Source organism: Bombina bombina, chromosome 3 (assembly GCF_027579735.1).
Source record: "Bombina bombina isolate aBomBom1 chromosome 3, aBomBom1.pri, whole genome shotgun sequence".
Lineage (NCBI taxonomy): Eukaryota > Metazoa > Chordata > Amphibia > Anura > Bombinatoridae > Bombina > Bombina bombina.
The window spans coordinates 86,879,083-86,903,560 of NC_069501.1; the positions used below are offsets into that span (position 1 = coordinate 86,879,083).

The window sequence follows — 24,478 nt, forward strand, 5'->3', positions numbered from 1 at the left end:
ACACACACACACACACACACACACACACACACACACACACATATATATATATATATACACACACACATACACACACAAATTATATATATACACACATACATCCATACACACACACACACACACACACACATATATATATATATATATATATATATACACACACAAATTATATATATATATATATATATATATATATATATATATATATATATATATATATATATATATATATATAGAATATAAGGAAGAGTGCACTCGCCAGGACTTTTCAAAGTTTTTATTCCAAAATTGTGAACGTTTTCGGGGGATTAGCCCCTTCCTCAGACATACAAAATTACAACATGAGCAAACCCACACCAGACACCCTTACATAGGTAGGTCAACCAATCATACGTTCTCCAGAGTAAGGTGCCACCCACAAGTGGAGACACCCCCCTAGCAACGAATGAGGCTGGCCCAAGAAAAAGAAAAAGAAAAGAAAATAAACAGCAGGACCTAATAAACATATATAGGACTAAGGGTAAGTTACATTAAATCAGGAAAGGTAGGCATCAGTACAATAAATCCAAGCACATTTGCAAGCACAAATCATTTAAAAAAATACATATCAAAAATTCATTTCCAAAAATTCATTTCAAAAAAAGGTTTTAAGCACATAATAAACACATAGATAAAGTAAGTCTCAGTAAGAGAAACATCAGAGATATAAATCAGCAATCCAGCTCAAAAGATGAAATGGTAAATGTCTAAAGTACATGTGTATATATGTGTGAAACACTGTATCCACAGATTTGTATGCATATACTATTTGCTGCATGTGGGAACTATGTGTCAGAAAATGTGTCAAAAGAGGCCAGGAATGTACATAGTACAGAATAGAACTTAGCTGTGGTAAACAGTACTGAGCCAAGCGATAGAGGCAGAATAGATAAATCAGCTTACCGGTATATCAAACAGATAACGCATTGTGCAGAACCGGGGGGAAGGCAGTTACAGAAAAGACCGGGAACACTGTATAATTCAAACGGAGCGCAACCGTCTGGTTGCCATGGCAACCAGTAAACAAATACACCTGTCGGAGTGATAGAGGAGATACACCTCGGAACCAATGTAGCACATCGTTACAAAATAACCATACTTGTCACATTATAGAAAAAATAAAGGGCAATTTTAGAGACCTACTCGTGAAGACACGAGAGGGGGTGGATAAGTAAGCTATAGAGATCGGGGTGTGTGACAGAAGTAACTATGCACCTGGGCAACAAGGAATTACGTGGCCAACTATATATATCTAATATATGAAACATAAGGCCAATAAGCTAGCAGGTACATATTAGGGCAAAAGAGCCTGAGAACAAAAAGAATGAATCATCATATTATGAGAGCCCAATAAGTACTAACATTCCTGTATCACACCAAGGGATCTAAAGGCCACCAATATTCAGAGGCAAATGTCAATCTATATGTGTAGTAAACCTGATCATATGGAGATATAGTAAATCATGTTTTGGGAGACCAAATGCAGACAGAAAGAATCTGACAAAAATCTGAGAAAAATTAATAACGCAAAATAATTGTGTAAAAAAATTCAGCAAAAAATTAACTGAGAAATTGATTAAGCAAAACAATTAATTGATTAAGCAAAAAAATTAGTTGATTAGGCAAAAAAATATAGTTGATTAGGCAAAAAAAAATATAAAAATATATGCAAAAATTATGAATAAACCACAGAAAAACAAATGCAGTCAGAGAACAAAAAGAGGGATCAGAAAAAGTGTCACTGGGCAACTTCATAGGCACACCTGCCAATCTAGTTGTGTATTTAGCCCTTTTGGTATGAGGCTCTCCAAAACATAAGTCCACCATGCTTCCTTCCTCAGTAGCAGGGTGTTGCGGTCCCCACCCCTACTTAGAGGGGGAACATGGTCAATAATAGTGTACCTTAGGTCTTTGACCAAATGGTTGCAGTTAGCAAAATTACGTGCCACCGGTTGTTCAGAAGTCCCATTTTTAATCGCCATTCTAATGGCAGACCGGTGGTTAGCCATTCTTGTGCGTAAATCATCTGTTGTTTTTCCCACATAAAAGAGACCACAAATGCAGTGTAGCAAATAGATAATGTGGGTGGTGGTACAAGTCAGTCTGTATTTGTGGTAGTACTTTTTCCTTTTATGTGGATGCGTAAAATAGTTGCCAGTAGTCAGGGCGCTGCATGTAGTGCAACCAATGCATCTAAATACGCCTTTCTTCTCAAAATTTAACCAAGTACCTTTGTTGTAGCTTTTAACAGGGTCAGTTTTTACCAATATGTCCCTTAGGGATCTGGATCTCCTGAAGCCAATACGGGGTGGAGGCATCTGTTGGAACGGTAAAGCTGGATCTGTGTTAAGAATATGCCAGTTATCTTGTAAGTGTTTATTAATTATTTGCTTGTCCCCAGTGTACGTAGTCACGAAGGTCATCCTAGGGGTATTTTTGTCATCCCTATTGGTATCCTGTTTATTCAGTAGTTGTACTTTTTGTTGTGCCAATAGTTTTGGAGGATAACCCCGTTGTGTAAATCTGTTGGTCATTTCAACCAGCTGTAGGTCTTTGTGCGAGTCCAAAGTGTTGTTCCTAATGAGTCGTTGTAATTGCGATTTGGGTAAGGCGCTTTTAAGCGCTGGGGGATCGCAGGATGTATAGGATAACAGGGAATTCCTATCAGTTTCCTTCCTGAAGAGAGTGGACTGTAATCTTTCGCCGTCTTTAAATAAGCGTACATCCAAGAAGTCTATTGAAGCAAGCAAGTAATTCATTTTGAATTTTAAGGCCATAGATGCACTGTTGAGCTGTTGGAACCAAATTAGTAGTTCCTGTTCAGAGCCACTCCACACTAACAGCAAATCATCAATGTAACGTTTATAAAATTTAATCCGCTGGTCCTTGAATAGGTCCGTATCAATTGTTTCAAAATGTGCCATGTAAAGGTTGGCGTAAGAGGGTGCCACATTTGACCCCATGGCCGTCCCCTGTTTTTGTAGGTAAAAATGCTTTTCAAACTTGAAATAGTTTGTTTTTAGGCAGAATTCTAGCAGATGGATCAGTACCTCCACTGGTGGCCCCACTTAGGGGTAATGGAGGAGATGCTGTCTTGTAGCTTCCATGCCATCATGGTGAGGTATTACAGTATAAAGGCTGGTGACATCCAGGGTCACCAGCAGGTCTTTATCAGTGCAAGAAATGGTGGTTAAGCAATCCAACAGCATTGTTGAATCTCGTAGGAAACTCTCCATGTCCCTGACCATGGGCTGCAAGTAGTAATCCACGAAACGTGCGATGGGTTGGAGAATAGAGCCCATAGCGGAGACAATGGGTCTGCCAGGGGGGGACATCATGCTTTTATGGATCTTGGGGAGGGTATAGAGAATCGGAATGATGGGGTGGTTCACTAGTAAAAACTCAAGAGTGTTCTGGGAGATGATATTGCGCCCTGAAAGTTCCAAAAGGTAGGAATCAATCTCTGCCTTATAGGTGTCAGTGGGGTCCCCCTTTAGTCTGGAGTATGTAGAAGTGTCACTTAGTTGGCCGAGGATTTCGGTCCTGTAGTCACTGTAGTTTAAAAGTACCAGTGCACCACCCTTATCCTCTTCTCTAATGTTGATGGAATCGTTCTCAGTGAGGAGTTTAAGGGCCAGTCTTTCTTCCTTGTTAAGGTTGTTGAAGGTGCTGTATTTGTGTTCTGCTATGGATTTTTCCATACCGGAGTATGTCAGGCGTGCATAGGTCTGTATGCTTGCATTTTGAGAGCCGGGATCAAAGGTTGATTTTTTGCGAAAGGGTTCCATTTCGGATTCTTGTCCCTGGAATCTTTCTTTTAGGCGGAGTTGTCTCTGAAACCTTTGTTGATCCACAAATAGGTCAAAACTGTCAGATTGGCATGTCGGGATAAAAGAGAGTCCTTTATTGAGTACACAATGTTCTGTTGTGGTTAGAATGCGGTTGCTGAGGTTAACCACTTTGTCTTCAGTTAATATCTCCGTTGTCGTGGGGGTCTTCTGTATGTACCCCCCCCCCGCCTTGTATGGGCCCTCGGCCTAGCCCATTTTTTGACCGTGTCTGTACTCAACTTGGTACTTCCAGAGTATCCCTGCTTGGGCCTACTGATGGTTCCCCATCTGAGCCTGAGCCAGAGCTGTCCACTGTATTTAGATTACGTGGTCTTTGGTAACGTTGTCGTCTTGGCCTTGAGTGATAATCCCTTTGCCTTTCTTGTCCAGTCTGCATCCATCGATACACCCTTTTGTCACGATAATCCTCAATCACAATCTCCATTTTGTTATTTTTAAAGTCTAATAGTTCAGTCTCATATTTGGTAAGATCGTCTTTCAGTTTGTTCATCCATTCTGAAGAGGTGTCAGCCAGGAGTTTGTCCAATTGTAGTTGTTCATACTGTGTGATTTCAGCCCTAGTCTGGGCCAGTAGTCTTGAGACCTCCTGAATAACCAGCAGGATTAAATCCATAGAGCATTTATTCAGGATTTGGCACCCCCTGTCACAGAAGGCCTTATTAGTTCTGCCCAGGGTAGGAATATTGCGTATCCTGAATCCCCTGGGTATGTAGCCCTTTCTGTAATACTCGGACAGAAAGGTGCCATGTAAAATTAAATCCTGTTATTTCTGCTTCAATTTCAGCAGATGTGTGTAGATGTAAAGTGGTTTCTCTGTAGTTGAGCCTGTTGTCAGGACCCCAAACAAAATTTGAGTTGCATCCTCCTCAGTAAAGTGGAAGGTAGTGGCTCCAGCCACTGCACCCTCTGTGGATATAGGAAGCTCTTGTTGAGATATACCTCCGTATGTTAGGCCAGTTAATCCTATATTAGTCCTGCTGTGTAGTGAATCAACCACCACCAAAGTAAAAGCAAATGAAGACAAAATGAACCCGTATGTCTGATGTTTCAATGGTGACGGGTGCTATAGCCAATGTATAGATAAAGTTCAAAGTAGACAAGTACTCCAGAAATCTTTATCTATACTTTGGCTATAGCACCCGTCACCATTGAAACATCGGACATACTGGTTCATACTGGTTATTCAGGAGGTCTCAAGACTACTGGACCAGACTAGGGCTGAAATCACACAGTATGAACAATTACAATTGGACAAACTCCTGGCTGACACCTCTTCAGAATGGATGAACAAACTGAAAGAGGATCTTACCAAATATGAGACTGAACTATTAGACTTTAAAAATAACAAAATGGAGATTGTGATTGAGGATTATCGTGACAAAAGCCATTTTAAGGTTAAGCAGCCCACACCCACTTTTGCTATTTAACCATATCCCAAAGCTGACAAATATAATTTTTGAGTTACAAAAAATTTAGCTTGCAACATCCTTCTGTCACTATTTTCTAAATCGATTATAATTAAATAGTAAAAAAACTAAATGTAATAAAAAACGTAAGTAATTGAAGTTCACATTTAAATCAAGAACATCTGCATATTATTCATCAACCACTGTAGTCACAGATACTTAAAATAACAGGCACCTGACCTGGTTCTAAGTTTGCTAGGTGTCCAGTATTCATCCGGACAGTCCAGTACTTTAGCAGGACGTCCAGTAAATGCTTCACAAAAAATAATTTATGCTTAAATGTCCTGTTTTGTTTGTTTTTTTAAACATTTTGTTGATTTTAAATAAACAAATATTTTGTAATTATTGACATACAGAAGCATCAATTAAAAAAAAAAAAAAGCTTTTCATAAACAAACATTTGACTCCTTGTCAAGTTCTGTAATTATATATTTTCTTCATGTCTTTTAGTTTTATTTAATGACTATATTATTACACACTATGGCCCATAGTTATCAAGGTCTGTCAGACCTGATCCGACAGTGCGGATCAGGTCCGACAGACCTCACTGAATACGGCGAGCAATACGCTCGCCGTATTCAGCATTGCACCAGCAGCTCACAAGAGCTGCTGGTGCAACGCCGCCCCCTGCAGAATCGTGGCCAATAGGCCGCCAGCAGGGGGGTGTCAATCAACCCGATTATACTTGATCGGGTTGATTTCCGGCGATGTCTGTCTGCCTGCTCAGAGCAGGAGGACAGGTTATGGAGCAGCAGTCTTTGTGACCGCTGCTTCATAACTGCTGTTTCTGGCATGCCTGCAGGCTCGCCAGAAACACGGGGCATCAAGCTCCATACATATTTTAATACCCAAAAAAGTTAATTTTGTTTGAGGAACCAAAAAACTTGGTGTGAGATTCTGCTAAAGGAAAAGACAGAGCTTGAACCAAGATGTTATCCAGGTATGGAAACATTGCAATAGCCTGAGACCTGATCACAGACAAAAGGGCACCCAAAACCTTTGTGAATATTCTTTCAGCTGTAGCCAGACCAAATGGTCAGTGGCATTGCTACAGGGGGCAAGGGGGCAGTTGCCCCCCTAGATTATCCTATACCCCCATCTGCCCCCTGCCAGCCACGGCGCTTGTGTGAAGTTTGTGAATGGCCGGTGTTTTTTATTTTAAAAATTAATGACTGAGTAAGTGAGTAGTAAAAAATAATATGTGCAGGGCGCCTCCCCATACTCTGTTTGAAACGGAAGAACCCCCACCACCCATCTACATGCAGCACCACTTGACTCCAATGCTGCTATTTGCTATGCTAGCCTCCTCCAGTTCCAGACAGTCGGTCACATTCCTACACAACACAAGGAACATGACCGGAGATAGGAGACTGGACTGGAGAGGAAGAGGGAGAAGCCAGTCAGGTGCTGTGGTGTGGTGCAGGAAGAGCTAGAGAGCGCAGGAAGGAGCCGAGCAGGACCGGGCCAGCAGGCAGAAAAAACAAAGATATAGGGGTAAGTCACACTTACAACAGGGACAGGGTTACTTAGGACACGGCAGACGGCTCACTCTGTAAGAGACAGACTCCACCGAAAAAACATGTTAGCTCGGTCTCTAGTCTAGAGAATCTGTAAAATGCAGGCTGCTGCAAATTCCCCTGTCAACTGTCATAATGTTTTTTCCGGTATGGCTGACAAGGTGGCAGAAGTGACAACACTCAATCATCTTCTAGATGTCAAAATCTGCAATGTACATTTCACATTTCTGCCACCTTGTCAGCCATACCGGAAAAAAACATTATGACAGTTGACAGGGGACTGTATGTGCAGCAGCATTAGTAGCCTAGTAGGTTTCTGTGGAATCCCCTACACACAACTAAATCCACTAGAAATACATTTAAAATACATTGTGAAATTGTAAAATACATTGTGCTGTGCTAGACAAGAGAGCTGTGTCAGATGTATAGGTGTGGCACTGCCAGCATAGCAAAGAGTTTTATGTGTGTGGGGTAGATGTGGCACTGGCAATACTGAGATACTAACTACTGAATATACCTGAGGTTTAGGTAGGGAAGTATGGAAATGCTGGAATTGCTCTACAGCAAGAGACTGACTGAGGTAGTTGCTATAGGCTGAACTTTGGGTAAAATAGTGTAGGACATGCAGAGCTTGCTGTAGACTAGCTGAGGGAATATGTAAGAGTTCAATAGGCTGCTTTAGGTATTAAAATATAAATTCAGGCTCCAGCTGGCATGTGAGCGGCTGGCAGTTTAGCAAGTTGTCACAATACATTTAACAAGTTTTAGCTAAGCTGAGCAACAATTATAAAGACTGATATGCACCAATAAATATAATTGATATTTCTTACAAAAACACAATTAGAAGTCCCTGTGTGTGTGTATTTGTGTATGTATGTATATGTGTGTGTGTGTATTTGTGTATGTATGTATATGTGTGTGTGTGTATGTATGTGTCTGTGTGTGTGTGTGTATGCATGTGTGTTTAACTATGTGTGTGTATGTATGTGTGTGTGTGCGTATGTGTGTGTGTGCGTATGTGTGTGTCGGTGTGTGAGTGTATGCATGTGTGTTTAACTATGTGTGTGTATGGATGTGTGTGTGTATTTATGTGTGTGTGTATTTATTTGTGTGTGTGTATGTACTGTATGTGTGTATGTATGTATAATGTGTGTATGTATGTAAGTATATATGTGTGTGTATGTATGTGTGTATGTATGTATTTGTGTATTTATGTATGTGTGTAACTGTGTGTGTATTATGTATAATGTGCGTTTGTGTGTGTGTGTGTAACTGTGTATGTATGTGTATATAAGTATATATGTGTGTGTGTATATATATATATATATATATATGTATGTGTGTGTATGTGTGTAAGTATATATGTGTGTGTCTGTGTGAATATGTATGTATGTGTGTGTGTATTCGTGTGTGTATATGTATGTGTGTGCACATGTGTGTGTAACTGTGTGTGTATGTATCTGTGTGTGTGTGTGTATACGTGTGTGTGTATTTATATGTCTGTGTGTGTATGTATGTTTGTGTCTATTTATGTGTCTGTGTGTGTGTGTGTGTGTGTATTTGTGTCTGTGTGTGTATGTATTTTGAAGTAGGAAGTGGTGGCTGGCTGTGTAAAATTGGTACATGGAATATTAGATAGTTACACACACACACACACCACCAACAGACACTCAGGGTCTGTTCATTGGTCTTCATTAGTAACATATTTAACATAGGGGAGGGGATTAATTACAGAGCCCTGGGGTTTGCTGAAATTGCTTTAAACTATAAAGAAAATCTTTTGAGAGTTTTCCTCTCTTTCTCAGGTCTGAAGCAATACCTGAGGAAGAAAGGAAAACTCTCGGAAGCTTGTTTTTTAAAAGGACACTGAACCCAAATATTTTCCTTCATGATTCAGATAGAGCATGACATTTTAAGCAACTTTCTAATTCACTCTTATTATTAATTTTTCTTCGATCTCTTGCTATCTTTATTTTAAAAGCAGGAATGTAAATCTTAGCAGCCAGCCCATTTTAGGTTCAGCACCATGGATAGCGCTTGCTTATTAAAGGATTACATTTACCCACCAATAAGCAAGCATATCCCAGGTTCTCAACCAAAAATGGGCCCGCTCCTATGCATCACATTGCTGGTTTTAAATAAATATAGCAAGAGAACGAAGAAACCGATAATAGGATTAAATTAGAAAGTTGCTTAAAATTGCATGCTCTATTTGAATCATGAAAGAAAAAAAATGGGTTTAGTGTCCCTTTAAGTATTTAGGTTAGTACAATAAAAAGGTATCATTGCATACCGCATTACTCTGGTATTTTGGAATCTTATTTATATATATTTACTTAGTTTATTTTCAGTGGTATGATTTAGTGGTGAAAATTATAAGTGCCCCCCCAGTTTTGACTGTGGTATCTTATGTGTTCCCCCTATATATTATTCCTAGAGTCGCCACTGCAAATGGTAGATCAACAAACTGAAAATGCCTGCCTAGAAAGGCAAATCTCGGAAACTGGAAATGTGCTTTGTGATTTGGAACATGAAGGTAAGCATCCTTTAAATCTATTGTGGACAAAAGTTTCCATTTTGAAAGATGGAACCCTTGCAAACTTGTTTAAAGCTTTGAGATCCAGAACTGGTCTGAAAGTACCTCCCTTCTTTGGAACAATTAAGAGATTTGAATCAAATCACATCCCCTGTCCCTGCAAAGGAACTGGAACAATCACTCCCATAGCTTCTAGATCTGATACAGACTTGAAAAAAGCTTGAGCTTTTACAGGATCCCTTGGAATATTGGACAGAATAAAACCTTCCTCTGGGAGGCCTTGTTCTGAATACTATTTGATATACCTGAGAAACTATATTCAGCACCCAGTGATCTGGAACATAATGAAACCAATCCTCCTGAAAGAGGATTAATCTGTTCCCTACCAGAACTTCTCAATCAGGGGTGCACCTTCATGCAGTCTTGGTAGTAGGGATAGAATTCTTACCCTGCTTTGACTTGTTCCAATTAGCACTAGGTCTCCAGACTGAACCAGGGGTGCCTTGTTTCTGAGCAGAGGAGTCAATCTTTTGTTACTTATTCTGACAAATGAACAAAAATGATTAGAAGCTTTAGCTTTCCCTCTAGACTTTTTCTGTCTTGAGAAAGAAAAGCCCCTTTACCTACAGTAACAGTGGACATTAAATAATCTAAATCAGAACCAAATAACTTCTTTCCCTGAAAGGAAAGAGATAATATTATGGATTTTGACACCATATCAGCAGACCAGGATCAAAGCCGTAAGGCTCTCCTGGCAAGAACCGCCAAGGACATGCTTTTGACATTAATCTTTATAATATAAAATACAGCATCACAAATAAAAGAATTGCCACTCTTGATTAAACACAAAAGACTTGCACTATCAGAGTTATCAGAATACTGTTCTAAAAGACTTGACAACCAGTAAGTAGAAGCTGCAGCCACATCAGCAAAATAAATAGCTGACCTGAGCAAAGACCCTGCTTGCAAAAAGGCCCTTCTATGAAAAGACTTTAATTTTCTATCTAAAGGGTCTTTAAAATAAGTATTGTCTTCCAAATGAATAGTAGTATGTTTATCCAGAGTTGAAATGGCCCCATTAACCTTGGGAACTGTTTCCCACAAATCAATATTAGCAGAAGGTAAAGGACATAACATTTTAAACCTTGCAGAAGGAGAAAATGCATTACCTGGTTTATACTATTCCCAAGAAATCATGTCAGAGACAGCATCAGAAATAGCAAAAACCTCTGGGAGATTAACAACATTCTTAAAAACTGAATTTAAATGATTACAAGGCTTATCATCATCAGAAACTTTAGGATATTTAAATCCTAAAGACCTCTTTTAAAAGAGAACAAATATGTTCAACAAAATGAGGAAATATCAGGATCAGTTGAAGATTCCGTTTCACCAGAGGAAACTTCACCATCTGAAGAAATAACAGTATCCCTGGTTACAGGACACATAGGGGTCGATTTATCAAGGGCTTCGCAAGTCTATTCGACCCACTATAGCTGCAGGTTCTCACAAGAGAACCTGCACGCCATATTTAACAAGCAGCAGTCATCAGACCTAATCTTTTGCCACCTCTAAAGAAGCGAAATTCAATCTCCGCAGTTTAGTCCAACTGGGGAGATTGACAGCGCCTGCCCGCATGTGATTGGCTGTGCGCAGGCAGGAGGAGGGATTGCACCCAAGCGCAAAATAGCCAAAGGCGAGCTGCGGAGGACAGGGCCCCGTCCGCCTCAGCTTGATAAATCGCCCCAATAGAACTTGTAAAAGGTAAAATCTGAACTGGCCTTTTATACTTGTCTGAAGTTGGAGAGCAGTCACAGTCTCAGAAACTGCAGCACTAATAAAAATGTTCACAGTAGGTGAAACAATTTCAGTATTCTACTGTAATGAACAAACAGAATGTGCATTAATATCCTAAGAAATAGCATTAGGTTTGTCTGATTGCATTAATAATTCTAAACATGAGTCACATAAATGAGCTGGAGAAGGCACCTCATCTATTGGTAGAATAGTGTTCAGGGGACTCCATTTTTTGGGTAAATTTAGGGACAAAATCAGACTGCTCCATTATAGCATATGGAAAAGCAATGCAATTAACACCCCCCTCCTAAGTAGCTTTTTAAATAAACTCACAGGTACAATGCACCCTAAACCAAACTGCAAAATAAAGCAGGAGAGAAAAACATAACATCAGAAGGGCAGATAAAACTCATCAGAGTGCATTAACACGCACATACAAACAGCAATAAATAATTTAGTATGACAAAAACCCGACATGCGTAAATCCACCAACACCCCAAAGAACTATAGAAAGACTAAAGAGATGTGTACTCTGCAAACAACACAAAGAGACAGAAGCGCCACGTGGCCCAATATTGTATGGAAAGGAATTTTTGATAAATGTTAATGATTACACTCACATATGGTCAAACACCCCTGGTCGTGTAGACGGAGCAGTCTGGGATCAAAATCAGTCACCCAGAAGACTGGACTGTAGAAAGTACCCAGGTCTCTGCAGAGGATTATATAGAAATTCACAGAGGTGCCTATATGGCCTAGTATTGTTGGAACAAGCAGTGGGAGGTATAGAGAGATAAATATACACTCACATTTAGTAGAGCACCTCCCTTAGTGCTATAGAGGCAGGCTGGGATCAATATAGTCACCCAGCAGACTTATCCCTCGAGGGTCAGGAGCTTCCAATGTCCAATCTCTGGTAGATGGTGTGAGAACAAAAACACAGTATGGCAGCAAGTGGTAAGTTTAATTAAAACGTACTCATTTAAAATAAGTAAAACAAATTGCAACGCGTTTCTCAGCTTAACAGTGGCTGTTTCATCAGGCTTAATAAAAATGAACAAAAAACACTTGCTATATACTATACTACCAGTTGAGTAATAAGCAACACCTGAGGTGTTTGTTTTCCTTGTAACATCCAATTAGTAAATCACATCCAATCAAATTAAACAACATGCTATGACATCATTAGCCCAGGAACTATGCTATGTGAATAATAATAATAGAAACAAAATGTTATTCACATTTGCAGTACATATATATCCTATTTGTCTATTACAATGTCAAATACCAAGGGATATCTGTCACAATCACATTTAAAAACATATGTATCATATTTAACAAGATAAATAAATTCACTAGTAGGTATTTACAGGTAGCAATCAGTAAATTCATCATTATGTTATATTTGTGAACATACAATTGGCACGCATACATATGTCTCAGGATGTAGATGTATCTTTAAGGGGGACCCACCTAGAAAATCTAATAAATACCTAAGGGACCTAGATCCCTTATATCAGTGTTAATTTTAATTTGAGTTATAACCCATGATTCTATACCAATAGAGATTCCCATGTAATAAATTGATAAAGTGTATTAAACCAGACACACTTACTTTGTCTTGGATTGCATCCCTGTTGATGCTTACATAACTAAAAAACGATTTGTTTAGACCATGACAGTTAAGGGACTTTTTCCATTCATAACGGCTAGTTCTGTGTGAATAATATCCCTCATATCATTACGTGGCGTGTACTGATAGGAGTATGCAACTGTCAGGGTTTCAACACTTAATAGAAGCTAAGCGTCAGGGTAAGGGGCGGTGTCTTCTCTGATTGGTGTGTTAAAGGGACACTTAACACCTGATAAAAATCATTAAAAATAATGTTTTCATATGAATTAAAATCAAGTAATCACTACTGTATAGTTTATTTGTTCACCTTACCCCAAAGTGTTGAAAAAATCGATTTGAAGATGAATGCTAATAAGGTGCTTGATTCTCCAATGTAAGGTGCCTTAGAACGCACGTTACACTGGGGCACAGCAGTCATGTGACTCAATGCAGAGTCACATGACACGCACTTCATATCTCCCTAGAGTCCCTATAATTTGTGCATATAAAAAAACACAGCAGCAGCACTCAATGTTATGCAGACAGAGCTTGTGCTGCAGTTTGTTACAAATCTTTTACTGGAATAAAACATTTTATTATTATGTTTTTCTATGTAAAAAAGTTTACTTTTCAAACGTTACCACTCTGACATTCCTAAGGTGTGTGAATACGGCACTTGGCAGAGTTATAAATGTAAATCATTCTCTGACAAGCTTCGGTCTGGAGAGGGAGGGGCCGAGGGGGGAGAGAGAGAGACTGAATAACTCATGCTGCAAATACTTTTTCCTGGAGCTTTGTTCTATACAATATTTTATTTTCATACATCTACATTACAAATATACAGTAATATATGTAATGTAGATGTATGAAAATAAAGCTAAATATTGTATAGAACAAATCTCCAGGAAAAAGAATTTGCAGCATGAGTTATTCAGTCTATTTTCTCCCACGGACTGGAGTCTCAGTCTCTCTGCGCTCTCTCCCCCCTCGGCCCCTCCCTCTCCAGACCGGAGCTTGTCAGAGAATGATTTACATTTATAACTCTGCCAAGTGCCATATTCACACACCTTAGGAATGTCAGAGTGGTAACGTTTGAAAAGTAAACTTTTTTACATAGAAAAGCATAATAATAAAATGTTTTATTCCAGCAACAGATTTGTAACAAACTGCAGCACAAGCTCTGTCTGCATAACATTGAGTGCTGCTGCTGCTGTGTTTTTTTATATGCACAAATTATAGGGACTCTAGGGAGATATGAAGTGCGTGTCATGTGACTCCTGTGCTGTTAAAATATGGCGGCATACATAGCTGCATCAAGCCCTGGATATGTATACTAATAGAAACAATTTTCTTGAAATGTTTTGTGTAAGCTGAAGTTACAGCATAAAGAGCTGTACTCAATTTTTTATTATTACACGGTACAAGTTAGTTTGATTTTTAGCAGTCAAGTGTTTAATGTCCCTTTAATTTACACAGACCTACTTTATACATATAGTTACATTGCTGGTGATGTTTTCAAAAGTATAGAGTTTTTAGTCTATTAGAACCTTATTAGTATATAAGACTTTTTATTCTTGACAAACGCCCCGAATTAAATAAGGGCTGAGACAATGACATTTTTTAACGTATCCAAAGGGGTGTGTGCAAAATAATTTAACAAACTGTTAAGAGGTTACATTGGTTAGTGAAGTCAAAACGTCAGGGTAAGAGGCGGAGTCTTCTCCGGTCAGCAAACCAGCATTCAGTATTATATGTCAGTAACTCTATAACAACACATATGCCTAATAAATATGTATATGTGTATATAGTTGTAAACGGTGAGTGAATTATTAACAGGAACCTTCTAGAATGAATTATGTATCTAAAATAATATCTTGCAAATAGATGCCCAAACAGATTTTCATATACAGGGAGTGCAGAATTATTAGGCAAATGAGTATTTTGACCACATCATCCTCTTTATGCATGTTGTCTTACTCCAAGCTGTATAGGCTCGAAAGCCTACTACCAATTAAGCATATTAGGTGATGTGCATCTCTGTAATGAGAAGGGGTGTGGTCTAATGACATCAACACCCTATATCAGGTGTGCATAATTATTAGGCAACTTCCTTTCCTTTGGCAAAATGGGTCAAAAGAAGGACTTGACAGGCTCAGAAAAGTCAAAAATAATGAGATATCTTGCAGAGGGATGCAGCACTCTTAAAATTGCAAAGCTTCTGAAGCGTGATCATCGAACAATCAAGCGTTTCATTCAAAATATTCAACAGGGTCGCAAGAAGCGTGTGGAAAAACCAAGGCGCAAAATAACTGCCCATGAAATGAGAAAAGTCAAGCGTGCAGCTGCCAAGATGCCACTTGCCACCAGTTTGGCCATATTTCAGAGCTGCAACATCACTGGAGTGCCCAAAAGCACAAGGTGTGCAATACTCAGAGACATGGCCAAGGTAAGAAAGGCTGAAAGATGACCACCACTGAACAAGGCACACAAGCTGAAACGTCAAGACTGGGCCAAGAAATATCTCAAGACTGATTTTTCTAAGGTTTTATGGACTGAAGAAATGAGAGTGAGTCTTGATGGGCCAGATGGATGGGCCCGTGGCTGGATTGGTAAAGGGCAGAGAGTTTCAGTCCGACTCAGACGCCAGCAAGGTGGAGGTGGAGTACTGGTTTGGGTTGGTATCATCAAAGATGAGCTTGTGGGGCCTTTTCGGGTTGAGGATAAGCTCAACTCCCAGTCCTACTTCCAGTTTCTGGAAGACACCTTCTTCAAGCAGTGGTACAGGAAGAAGTCTGCATCCTTCAAGAAAAACATGATTTTCATGCAGGACAATGCTCCATCACACGCGTCCAAGTACTCCACAGCGTGGCTGGCAAGAAAGGGTATAAAAGAAGAAAATCTAATGACATGGCCTCCTTGTTCACCTGATCTGAACCCCATTGAGAACCTGTGGTCCATCATCAAATGTGAGATTTACAAGGAGGGAAAACAGTACACCTCTCTGAACAGTGTCTGGGAGGCTGTGGTTGCTGCTGCACGCAATGTTGATGGTGAACAGATCAAAACACTGACAGAATCCATGGATGGCAGGCTTTTGAGTGTCCTTGCAAAGAAAGGTGGCTATATTGGTCACTGATTTGTTTTTGTTTTGTTTTTGAATGTCAGAAATGTATATTTGTGAATGTTGAGATGTTATATTGGTTTCACTGGTAAAAATAAATAATTGAAATGGGTATATATTTGTTTTTTGTTAAGTTGCCTAATAATTATGCACAGTAAAAGTCACCTGCACACACAGATATCCCCCTAAAATAGCTATAACTAAAAACAAACTAAAAACTACTTCCAAAACTATTCAGCTTTGATATTAAAGAGTTTTTTGGGTTAATTGAGAACATGGTTGTTGTTCAATAATAAAATTAATCCTCAAAAATACAACTTGCCTAATAATTCTGCACTCCCTGTAAATATATCTATAATATTATTGATATATTGATAATATTATTGACAATCATATATCATATAAGATATATCATAAGATTTTCGGAGTAGTTTAGTCACCATATGATTGTCAATAATATTATAGATATATTGCACACACCCCTTTGGATACGTTACAAAATGCCATTGTCTCAGCCCTTATTTAATTTGGGGCGTTTGTCAAGAGTAAAAAGTCTTATATACTAATAAGATTCTAATAGACTAAAAACTATATACTTTTGAAAACATCACCAGCGATGTAACTATATGTATAAAGTAGGTCTGTGTAAATTAATACACTAATCAGAGAAGACACCGCCCCTTACCCTGACGCTTAGCTTCTATTGAGTGTTGAAACCCTGACAGTCGCATACTCCTATCAGTACACGCCACGTAATGATACGAGGGATATTATTCACATGGAACTGAATGGAAAAAGTCCCTCAACTATCATGGTCTAAACAAATCGTTTTTAGTTATGCAAGCATCAACATGGACGTAATCCAAGACAAAGTAAGTCTGTCTGGTTTGATACACTTTATCGTTTTATACATAAAATTTATTACATGGGAATCTCTATTGGTATAGAATCACGGTTTATAACTCAAATTAAAATTAACACTGATATAAAAGATCTAGGTCCCTTAGGTATTTATTAGATTTTCTAGGTGGGTCTCCCTTAGAGACACATCACATTATCACCATAGTTAGGGCAGTACTGTTAAAGATACATCTACATCCTGAGAAATATGTATGCGTGCCAATTGTATGTTCACAAATATAACATAATGATGAATTTACTGATTGCTACCTGTAAATACCTACTAGTGAATTTATTTATCTTGTTAAATATGATACATATGTTTTTAAATGTGATTGTTACAGATACCCCTTGGTATTTGACATTGTTATAGACAAATAGGATATATATGTACTGCAAATGTGAATAACATTTTGTTTCTATTATTATTATTCACATAGCATAGTTCCTGGGTTAATGATGTCATAGCATGTTGTTTAATTTGATTGGATGCAATTTGCTAATTGGATTTTACAAGGAAAACACCCACCTCAGGTGTTGCTTATTACTCAACTCTGGTAGTATGGTATATAGCAAGAATTTTTTGTTCATTTGTATTAAGCCTGATGAAACAGCCACTGTTAGGCTGAGAAACGCATTGAGATTGTTTTTACTTATTTTAATAAAGTAAGTTTTAATTAAACTTACCACTTGCTGCCACACTGTGTTTTTGTTCTCACACCATCTACCTGAGATTGGACATTGGAAGCTCCTGACCCCCGAGGAATAAGTCTGCTGGGTGACTATATTGATCCCAGCCTGCCTCTATAGCACTAAGGGAAGTGCTCTACTAAATGTGAGTGTATATTTATCTCTCTATACCTCTCACTGCTTGTTCCAACAATACTAGGCCATATAGGCACCTCTGTTTTTCTATATAATCCTCTGCAGAGACCTGGGTACTTTCTACAGTCCAGTCTTCTGGGTGACTGATTTTGATCCCAGACTGCTCCGTCTACACCACCAGGGGTGTTTGACCATATGTGAGTGTAATCATTAACATCTATCAAAAATTCCTTTCCATACAATATTGGGCCATGTGGCGCTTCTGTCTCTTTGTGTTGTTTGCAGAGTACTGACCTTGGATTGTGGCCGTGATCCTCAACAGTTAGCTGCCTCGACCAGCCCAGATTTCATACTCCTCTATATATTGATGAGACTGTCTCATAGCGAGTCTACCTACAAGCATTTATCAAACTTTTCTATAAGAATGTTTTCCATGTATACACATATGTTTAACACCTGATTATTATTATTATTTTCATTTTTATTTAGTGGTTTGTATATTCTCCCTGTTTACTATTATATATGTGCATCATACCCCAGTGATTACCAAAACACAATCTGAAGATTATAATATTAGTAATTACTCCTATTGTTCTATCTATATACATTAGAACATCCGTATATAGAGGTATTCAACACTGCTGGTGATACAAGGGTGCCCCCTACATTATTCACAAATTAAAGAGATGTGTGCTAACCCGACAAGCGTTAGCCCGATGCATGTAAACCAGCAAGCCATCATGCAAAATTTTAAAAAAGCACACCAAAAAGCCAACAAGCGCAAAACAGCAAAGGACTATTGAAAAGGATTAGTCCCAAGTCCATATATATTAGCAAATATATATATACAAACTAAAAAAGTGCCCATAGCATAGATATAGAGGGGCATATGTATCAAGCTCCGAATGGAGCTTGATGCCCCATGTTTCTGGCGAGCCTGCAAGCTCGCCAGAAACAGCAGTTATGAAGCAGCGGTCACAAAGACCGTTGCTCCATAACCTGTCCGCCTGCTCTGAGCAGGCGGACACACATCGCCGGAAATCAACCCGATCGAGTACGATCGGGTTGATTGACACCCCCCTACTGGCAGCCCATTGGCCGAGAGTCTGCAGGGGGCGGCGTTGCACCAGCAGCTCTTGTGAGCTGTTGGTGCAATGCTGAATACGGCGAGCGTATTGCTCGCCGTATTCAGCGAAGTCTGGCGGACCTGATCCGCACTGTCGGATCAGGTCCACCAGACTTTGATAACTTGGGGCCAGAGTGTCTAAGATACCAATAGACAATCATCCACCTGCAAATAAGCAGCAGACAGCCAAACTAGTACTGAAACATATCAGCAGTGATTATGCAATAGGAGTATATTGTAGATCGATAAAGGGAGGCAAAAGACAAGTCCCTGCGACCTATTATAGAAGGTTTATGAAACATTTCCCATGAGGTGAAGAAAGTAACACAAAACCAATCCCCATATACATCCCTCTGACAAGCACTGTACTCTTTATAGACTGAAAACCCCTCTCTCTAAAAAATTGAATGCACATCTTCATTCTTTAACCACCTCCAGCGGAAGCAAAGTAAAGACTGAGGTATGTGTGAGGTAGGAGGGGTTTTATAGGGCTCTTGGGGTTTGGAAATCTTTGCCTCCATCTAGTTGTAGAGAAGAGTAATTCCTTGGAGTAGTGGATTGTGGACTCTCAACACCTGCATGAAAGAAAGCATGTTAGTACAAAGTGCATTGTTGGTTATCTACTAAATCCAGTTAGGAAAATACATGTAGCACGGATAGCTTTGAGAAGTCTGCAGTGTGCATCTAATTAAAAAATAGAATTCCACAATTTTCAGAGCCAAATTACACTAAAAGTAGTGTCTCTAACTATGGAAGCGAAGATATCTGTTACATTTACAAAATCTATTAGAATTTAATAAATAAATAAAAACCCACGAAGAATTTGTTTCAGTCTCTGCACAGCTGGCTCTTCAACGGTCTTGATTTGTTGCTGTATTATATTCTCAAATGTTCTGTAGCTGACAAATCCAGGAAGTTCTCGCCCACGATATTTATCCTCATAATCGCTCATATCATCCCTTAGAGTTTCTGGAACTGAAATTCATGCAGTGAATATGGTATGGTTATACTGTGTGATAAAGAACTTTGACAGTAAATAGCTTCACAAAAATAAACTTTTTAAATGAATAAATAAATAAAAAGTGAAATAAACAACAAAAACTGACTCATGCATGACACTTAAGTCTAGTAAGTCTGACATCATAAACTGTAAAAGTACAGCAATGAATAGTACTAAAAACAATATCATAAGTGTGATGTAGCATAGTTTTCTAAAAACATTGATCATGCTAGGGTTATATGCTTCATGAGAAAATAAGTAGGAACTTGTATAAAGGTAAATGAAACAATATGATTAAGTTGCATTCTTAAAAAGTTTTTGATCTACCTTCATGTGAGTAATATATATTGTATAATATATATACTTTATATATATATATATATATATATATATACATACAGTATATATATATAGTGTATATATATACAGTATATATATATATATATACATATATATATATTATATAGTAGAGATCAGCTGATAACTTTCTTGACAATGATAACTTTTTTTCCCCTTTATTAAAATAATTAAAATGATTAAAACTGACATCATGGTTTAACCAACCATGAAAAATTACATGTTTAAAAAAACAAAGAAAAAAGATCATGAAATTCCCTAATATTATTAATGTCACCTGCAAGGAAGTTACAGATTCTAAACATTTACTTATACTAAAAACAGAATAAGAAATGTTATAGATGTATTATAATACAAAAATTTAAACGAGTTGCATGTGCTAGGGAAAATTACCCCTAGCCGTCAGAACAAGACTAATTATATTCCGTGCCTTATTCAGTAACTTTTGTAGGGGGGGGATTTATGAGTCATCATTATCTGATTATAATGAGTTCTGAACATCCTCCTACATCTTAAAAAGAAAGTGATCTTATAAAGCGTTGTGGTGCAATAACAAGCTGAGATTACCTATAATATATAGAGGTTATCGCTAGCCTCAGGATGGTGTTCTTATATTTTAATCTAAGATATCCTAGATAGTAGTTTGAACCCCATCTGACCACATGTGATTAAATAGCCAAACATTGCAAAATAGTAGATCCTAATATCGCATTCTGTTGGTTATGATCTAAGATAGCCACAAAAGTCTTCCATTTGTCCCTGAAGCTGGATATTTTATCCTCAAAGTTATTGTATAAATTATATCTTTCAACAATTAATTTATATAATAAATCCTGCTTCAGCTTTGAAATGGAGTGGGCCTTATTTTTTATCCACCAATGATAACTATTTATGAGCTTTGATACTAATTCTCACAGCCTCAAACTTTCCTTAGGTTTTTTGTTTCCGCTTGCTCTGTTCGGAACAGACTGTTCCAAGGATTTTTTTAACGCGTGTGTGTTAGCGTGAGTATTACAAGTTGAAAGTAAATTGTTTGTGCGTGAGCAAAACCCAATGCGCACTAACTTCATTACTCTTGATATTGAGACTGCGTTATCTTCACCCTATATACTTCAATAGAGCGTGTTTAAAAAAAAAAAATAACATATATAGACCAAGATTACAAGTTGTGTGGTATAGCCGTAGCGTACACACTGTGCTAAATGGGTTCATACTGCTATTTCAATACCGCAGCCATTACAAGTTACAAAAAAACTTTCTTTTGTTGTGCGTTATGGTGCGGTAAGCCCCATACCGCATGGGAAAAAAAGTTTTGACTTTGCATGCTCGTGCACATTTCCCCCCAAAGAGATCAATGGAGAAAAAGTGTTGGAAAAAAAACCTAACACCTGCGATTATTAAATGGCGATCGCATTAATGCATTCCCCATTGAGGTCTATGAAGAAAAGAAAGTTGTTTAAAAACCTAACATCCTAACATAAACCCCTAGTCTAATAACTCCTAACCGCTATCTCCCCACATCGCCAACACTAAATAAATCTATTAACCCCTAATCCACTGTCCCCCCACATCGCCAACACTAAATAAACATATTAACCCCTAAACTGCTGACCCCCCACATTGCGACAAACTAAATTAAACTATTAACCCCTAAAACTAACACCCGCTATTTTTTAAATTAAAGTTACAATATAACTACCTTAAAATAAATAAAAAAACTTACCTGTGAAATAAAAAAAAACTAAGCTTAAACTATAAATAAACCTAACATCAACATCAAATCAACACTTCTAAAAAAAAACTAACTACAAAAAAGTTACAAAAATCTTAAATTAACAAGATAACAAAACCTAACATTACACAAAATAACAAACTCTAAAATTACTGAAAAAAAATAAATCTAAGATTACAGAAAATAATAAACAAAATTATTGTCAAGGTATATGTGAAGATTAATATATATATATATATATTATTATATATTTGGCTATCAGCACCAAATGATTCATTCATTTATAAGACATTGAATGCTTTGACTGACCAAAATTCAATCCTCCCCCATTCAGTATGCAAAGTTACAATGCGTCCAAATGAGGACAATAAAACATTTGGTCTACTTAACTTAAACAGTCACTTAAAAAGAAATGTTGTCAAAGTTATCTTGGAGGAAGAGCAGAGGTTTATAGCTTGAATTAGGATAGGACCATTAAACCATTTCAAAGGCAAAAACTTCAATAAGAGATGGTCAATCTATATTAGCTGTATACTCAGTATATGAAATCAGATATGAGACACTTTTTCCTGATTAACATAGCTTTTGAAGCTCACAGCCCTGCAGGGGGTAGCAAACAGGGGCCTGATGGTCCACCAAACCAGCATAAATCAGGGAATGTATGGAGACGACATTCTGGACATAAAGTCAGATAAGCAAGTAAAATTCTGACTGCATAGTGATTAGCATAGACTTGTTAATTACCCCTGCCTGTGTATTGAAGCAATGAAAGTTTGACCAGCAAAAACACATGTTTACAATATAGCTATTTGAATTAATTTTGTTATAGTAATTGATATCATTTTGTTTGTGTATAACAATGTGTAATCAGCTGGATTTTATATAAATAAGGGAATACTCAAATGAGTGTATGTGTATATATATATATATATATATATATATATATATATATATATGTGTGTGTGTGTGGGATACACATATGTACAGAATATTCAGACACATATTAAACATGGAGACTTGAGAGCTAAAATTTCAAAATGTTTTTACCCATATATATATATATTGTGGAAGCATAGAATTTTTTAGGATTTAAAATGAGCATTCTAACAATAATCTCTTTCTTTCCAGGCATCTAAGAAGTACACATATAATTGATATTTTAAATGATATCCTGTGTATTTTATCCTCTCAAAGAGCAATATACAGATATGAAATATTAATCTGTATGGAATAATAATCCAATGTAAATATAATTGTGTGAGAACCACATATATCTATGTATGTGATGTTGAGCGGATGGCTGAAGAAGGAAATTGAATCCAGGATGAGGATATTATGATTTTAAGTTGTTTCATAAACGATACGGTTTTAAATGCAAATTTTATATTATAAGTGGAATAAATTCATGTGTGGTCTTAAAATAATCAGAATAAATAATGTGACATAGTACAGTACATTTGAACATGTAACTTATTAATATAAGAAATTATGGCATTTTATATGAACATTTTAAAGAAATGTTTTTACTGTCTAGAAATGGTTAAATGAATCTGTTTGTTTATCATGCTGCCCCTGGTGTTGAGATGCAAGAATTACAGCCAAAAGACTATTGGTTGTTAACAAAGATGCATTTCCCTAGCAACATACATTTCCAAAATGAACCAATAAGAAGGGACAAGGCTCCGTAAGGGCCAATCACAAAGCAGATCCGGAGGGCCTATCCAATTCGCCAATGATGGAACTAAACAAAAAGGGGTGGGGCTATATCACATGATTTAACCCCAAGCATAGAGAGAGAAAGGGGCTAATGCTTGCTAACTTTTGCTGAAACTTTGGCTGGCTGTCTGTGTGCTAAACTGTGACTGATAAAAATTTGGCTGCGTTGCATACAGTTACAAAAGGCATAATAGCTACCTTTCTTTTCCACATGCAAAAACTCAATTTTGGTATTCTGAGGCGAATTGGATAAACAAAGAAGTTTTTGGGAGATTGAACTACAATTTGGTTCAAACTGGTGATGTATGATTGTTCTAAATTTTAATATTTTAAACAAAGTTAATTGGTAAGACCATAGTCAAATTGTAGTTAATAGATTTAAAGGGGCACTCAGTATTTTAAACTTGTGTTTCATACTCCTGTATAGTGTTAAGTTTTTTTTTTGTATGCTAAATAATTTATCTTTGCAAAATATAGATATACATATATCTTAGAATTATTTTTTTGTGAGAATTATACAAAACAAGTACATAACACCAGACCCGGCCTAAGGGTTACACAGTACGGCCGGGAGTGGATGAGAGTGAAATCATTTTACAACAAATGATAAAGGCTATATAAACATTTTATTCAATCATAGCAACAAAGTAAGTTTCCTAACAGAACGAGTTGGGGGGAAGGAGGGTAGGGGAATAGAAACAAATGCCCCAAATGGGTCATCCCTAGACTTCACAGAGCTATCATAAATGAGGGAAAATGTGGTCAGTAAACAACCTGCAAAGGTTATTACTGAAGCCGAATATCTGAGGGGGTCAGAGTCAGGTGAGTCCATGTGTAAATGCTAGTATATGTTAGGTTTGGAGGGGGCGGGGGGGTTATTACA

General features: G+C 37.7%; 1 protein-coding gene across 1 annotated transcript in view; it reads right to left on the minus strand.

Annotated features, from left to right (window-relative positions):
• LOC128652910 (interferon-induced GTP-binding protein Mx1) overlaps positions 1-24,478 on the minus strand; it is a 194,161-nt gene that overhangs the window by 40,810 nt on the left and 128,873 nt on the right. The window contains exon 10 of the mRNA XM_053705908.1: positions 19,607-19,765. Coding sequence (XP_053561883.1) covers positions 19,607-19,765 — 159 coding nt within the window. The remainder of the gene's footprint in view (positions 1-19,606; positions 19,766-24,478) is intronic.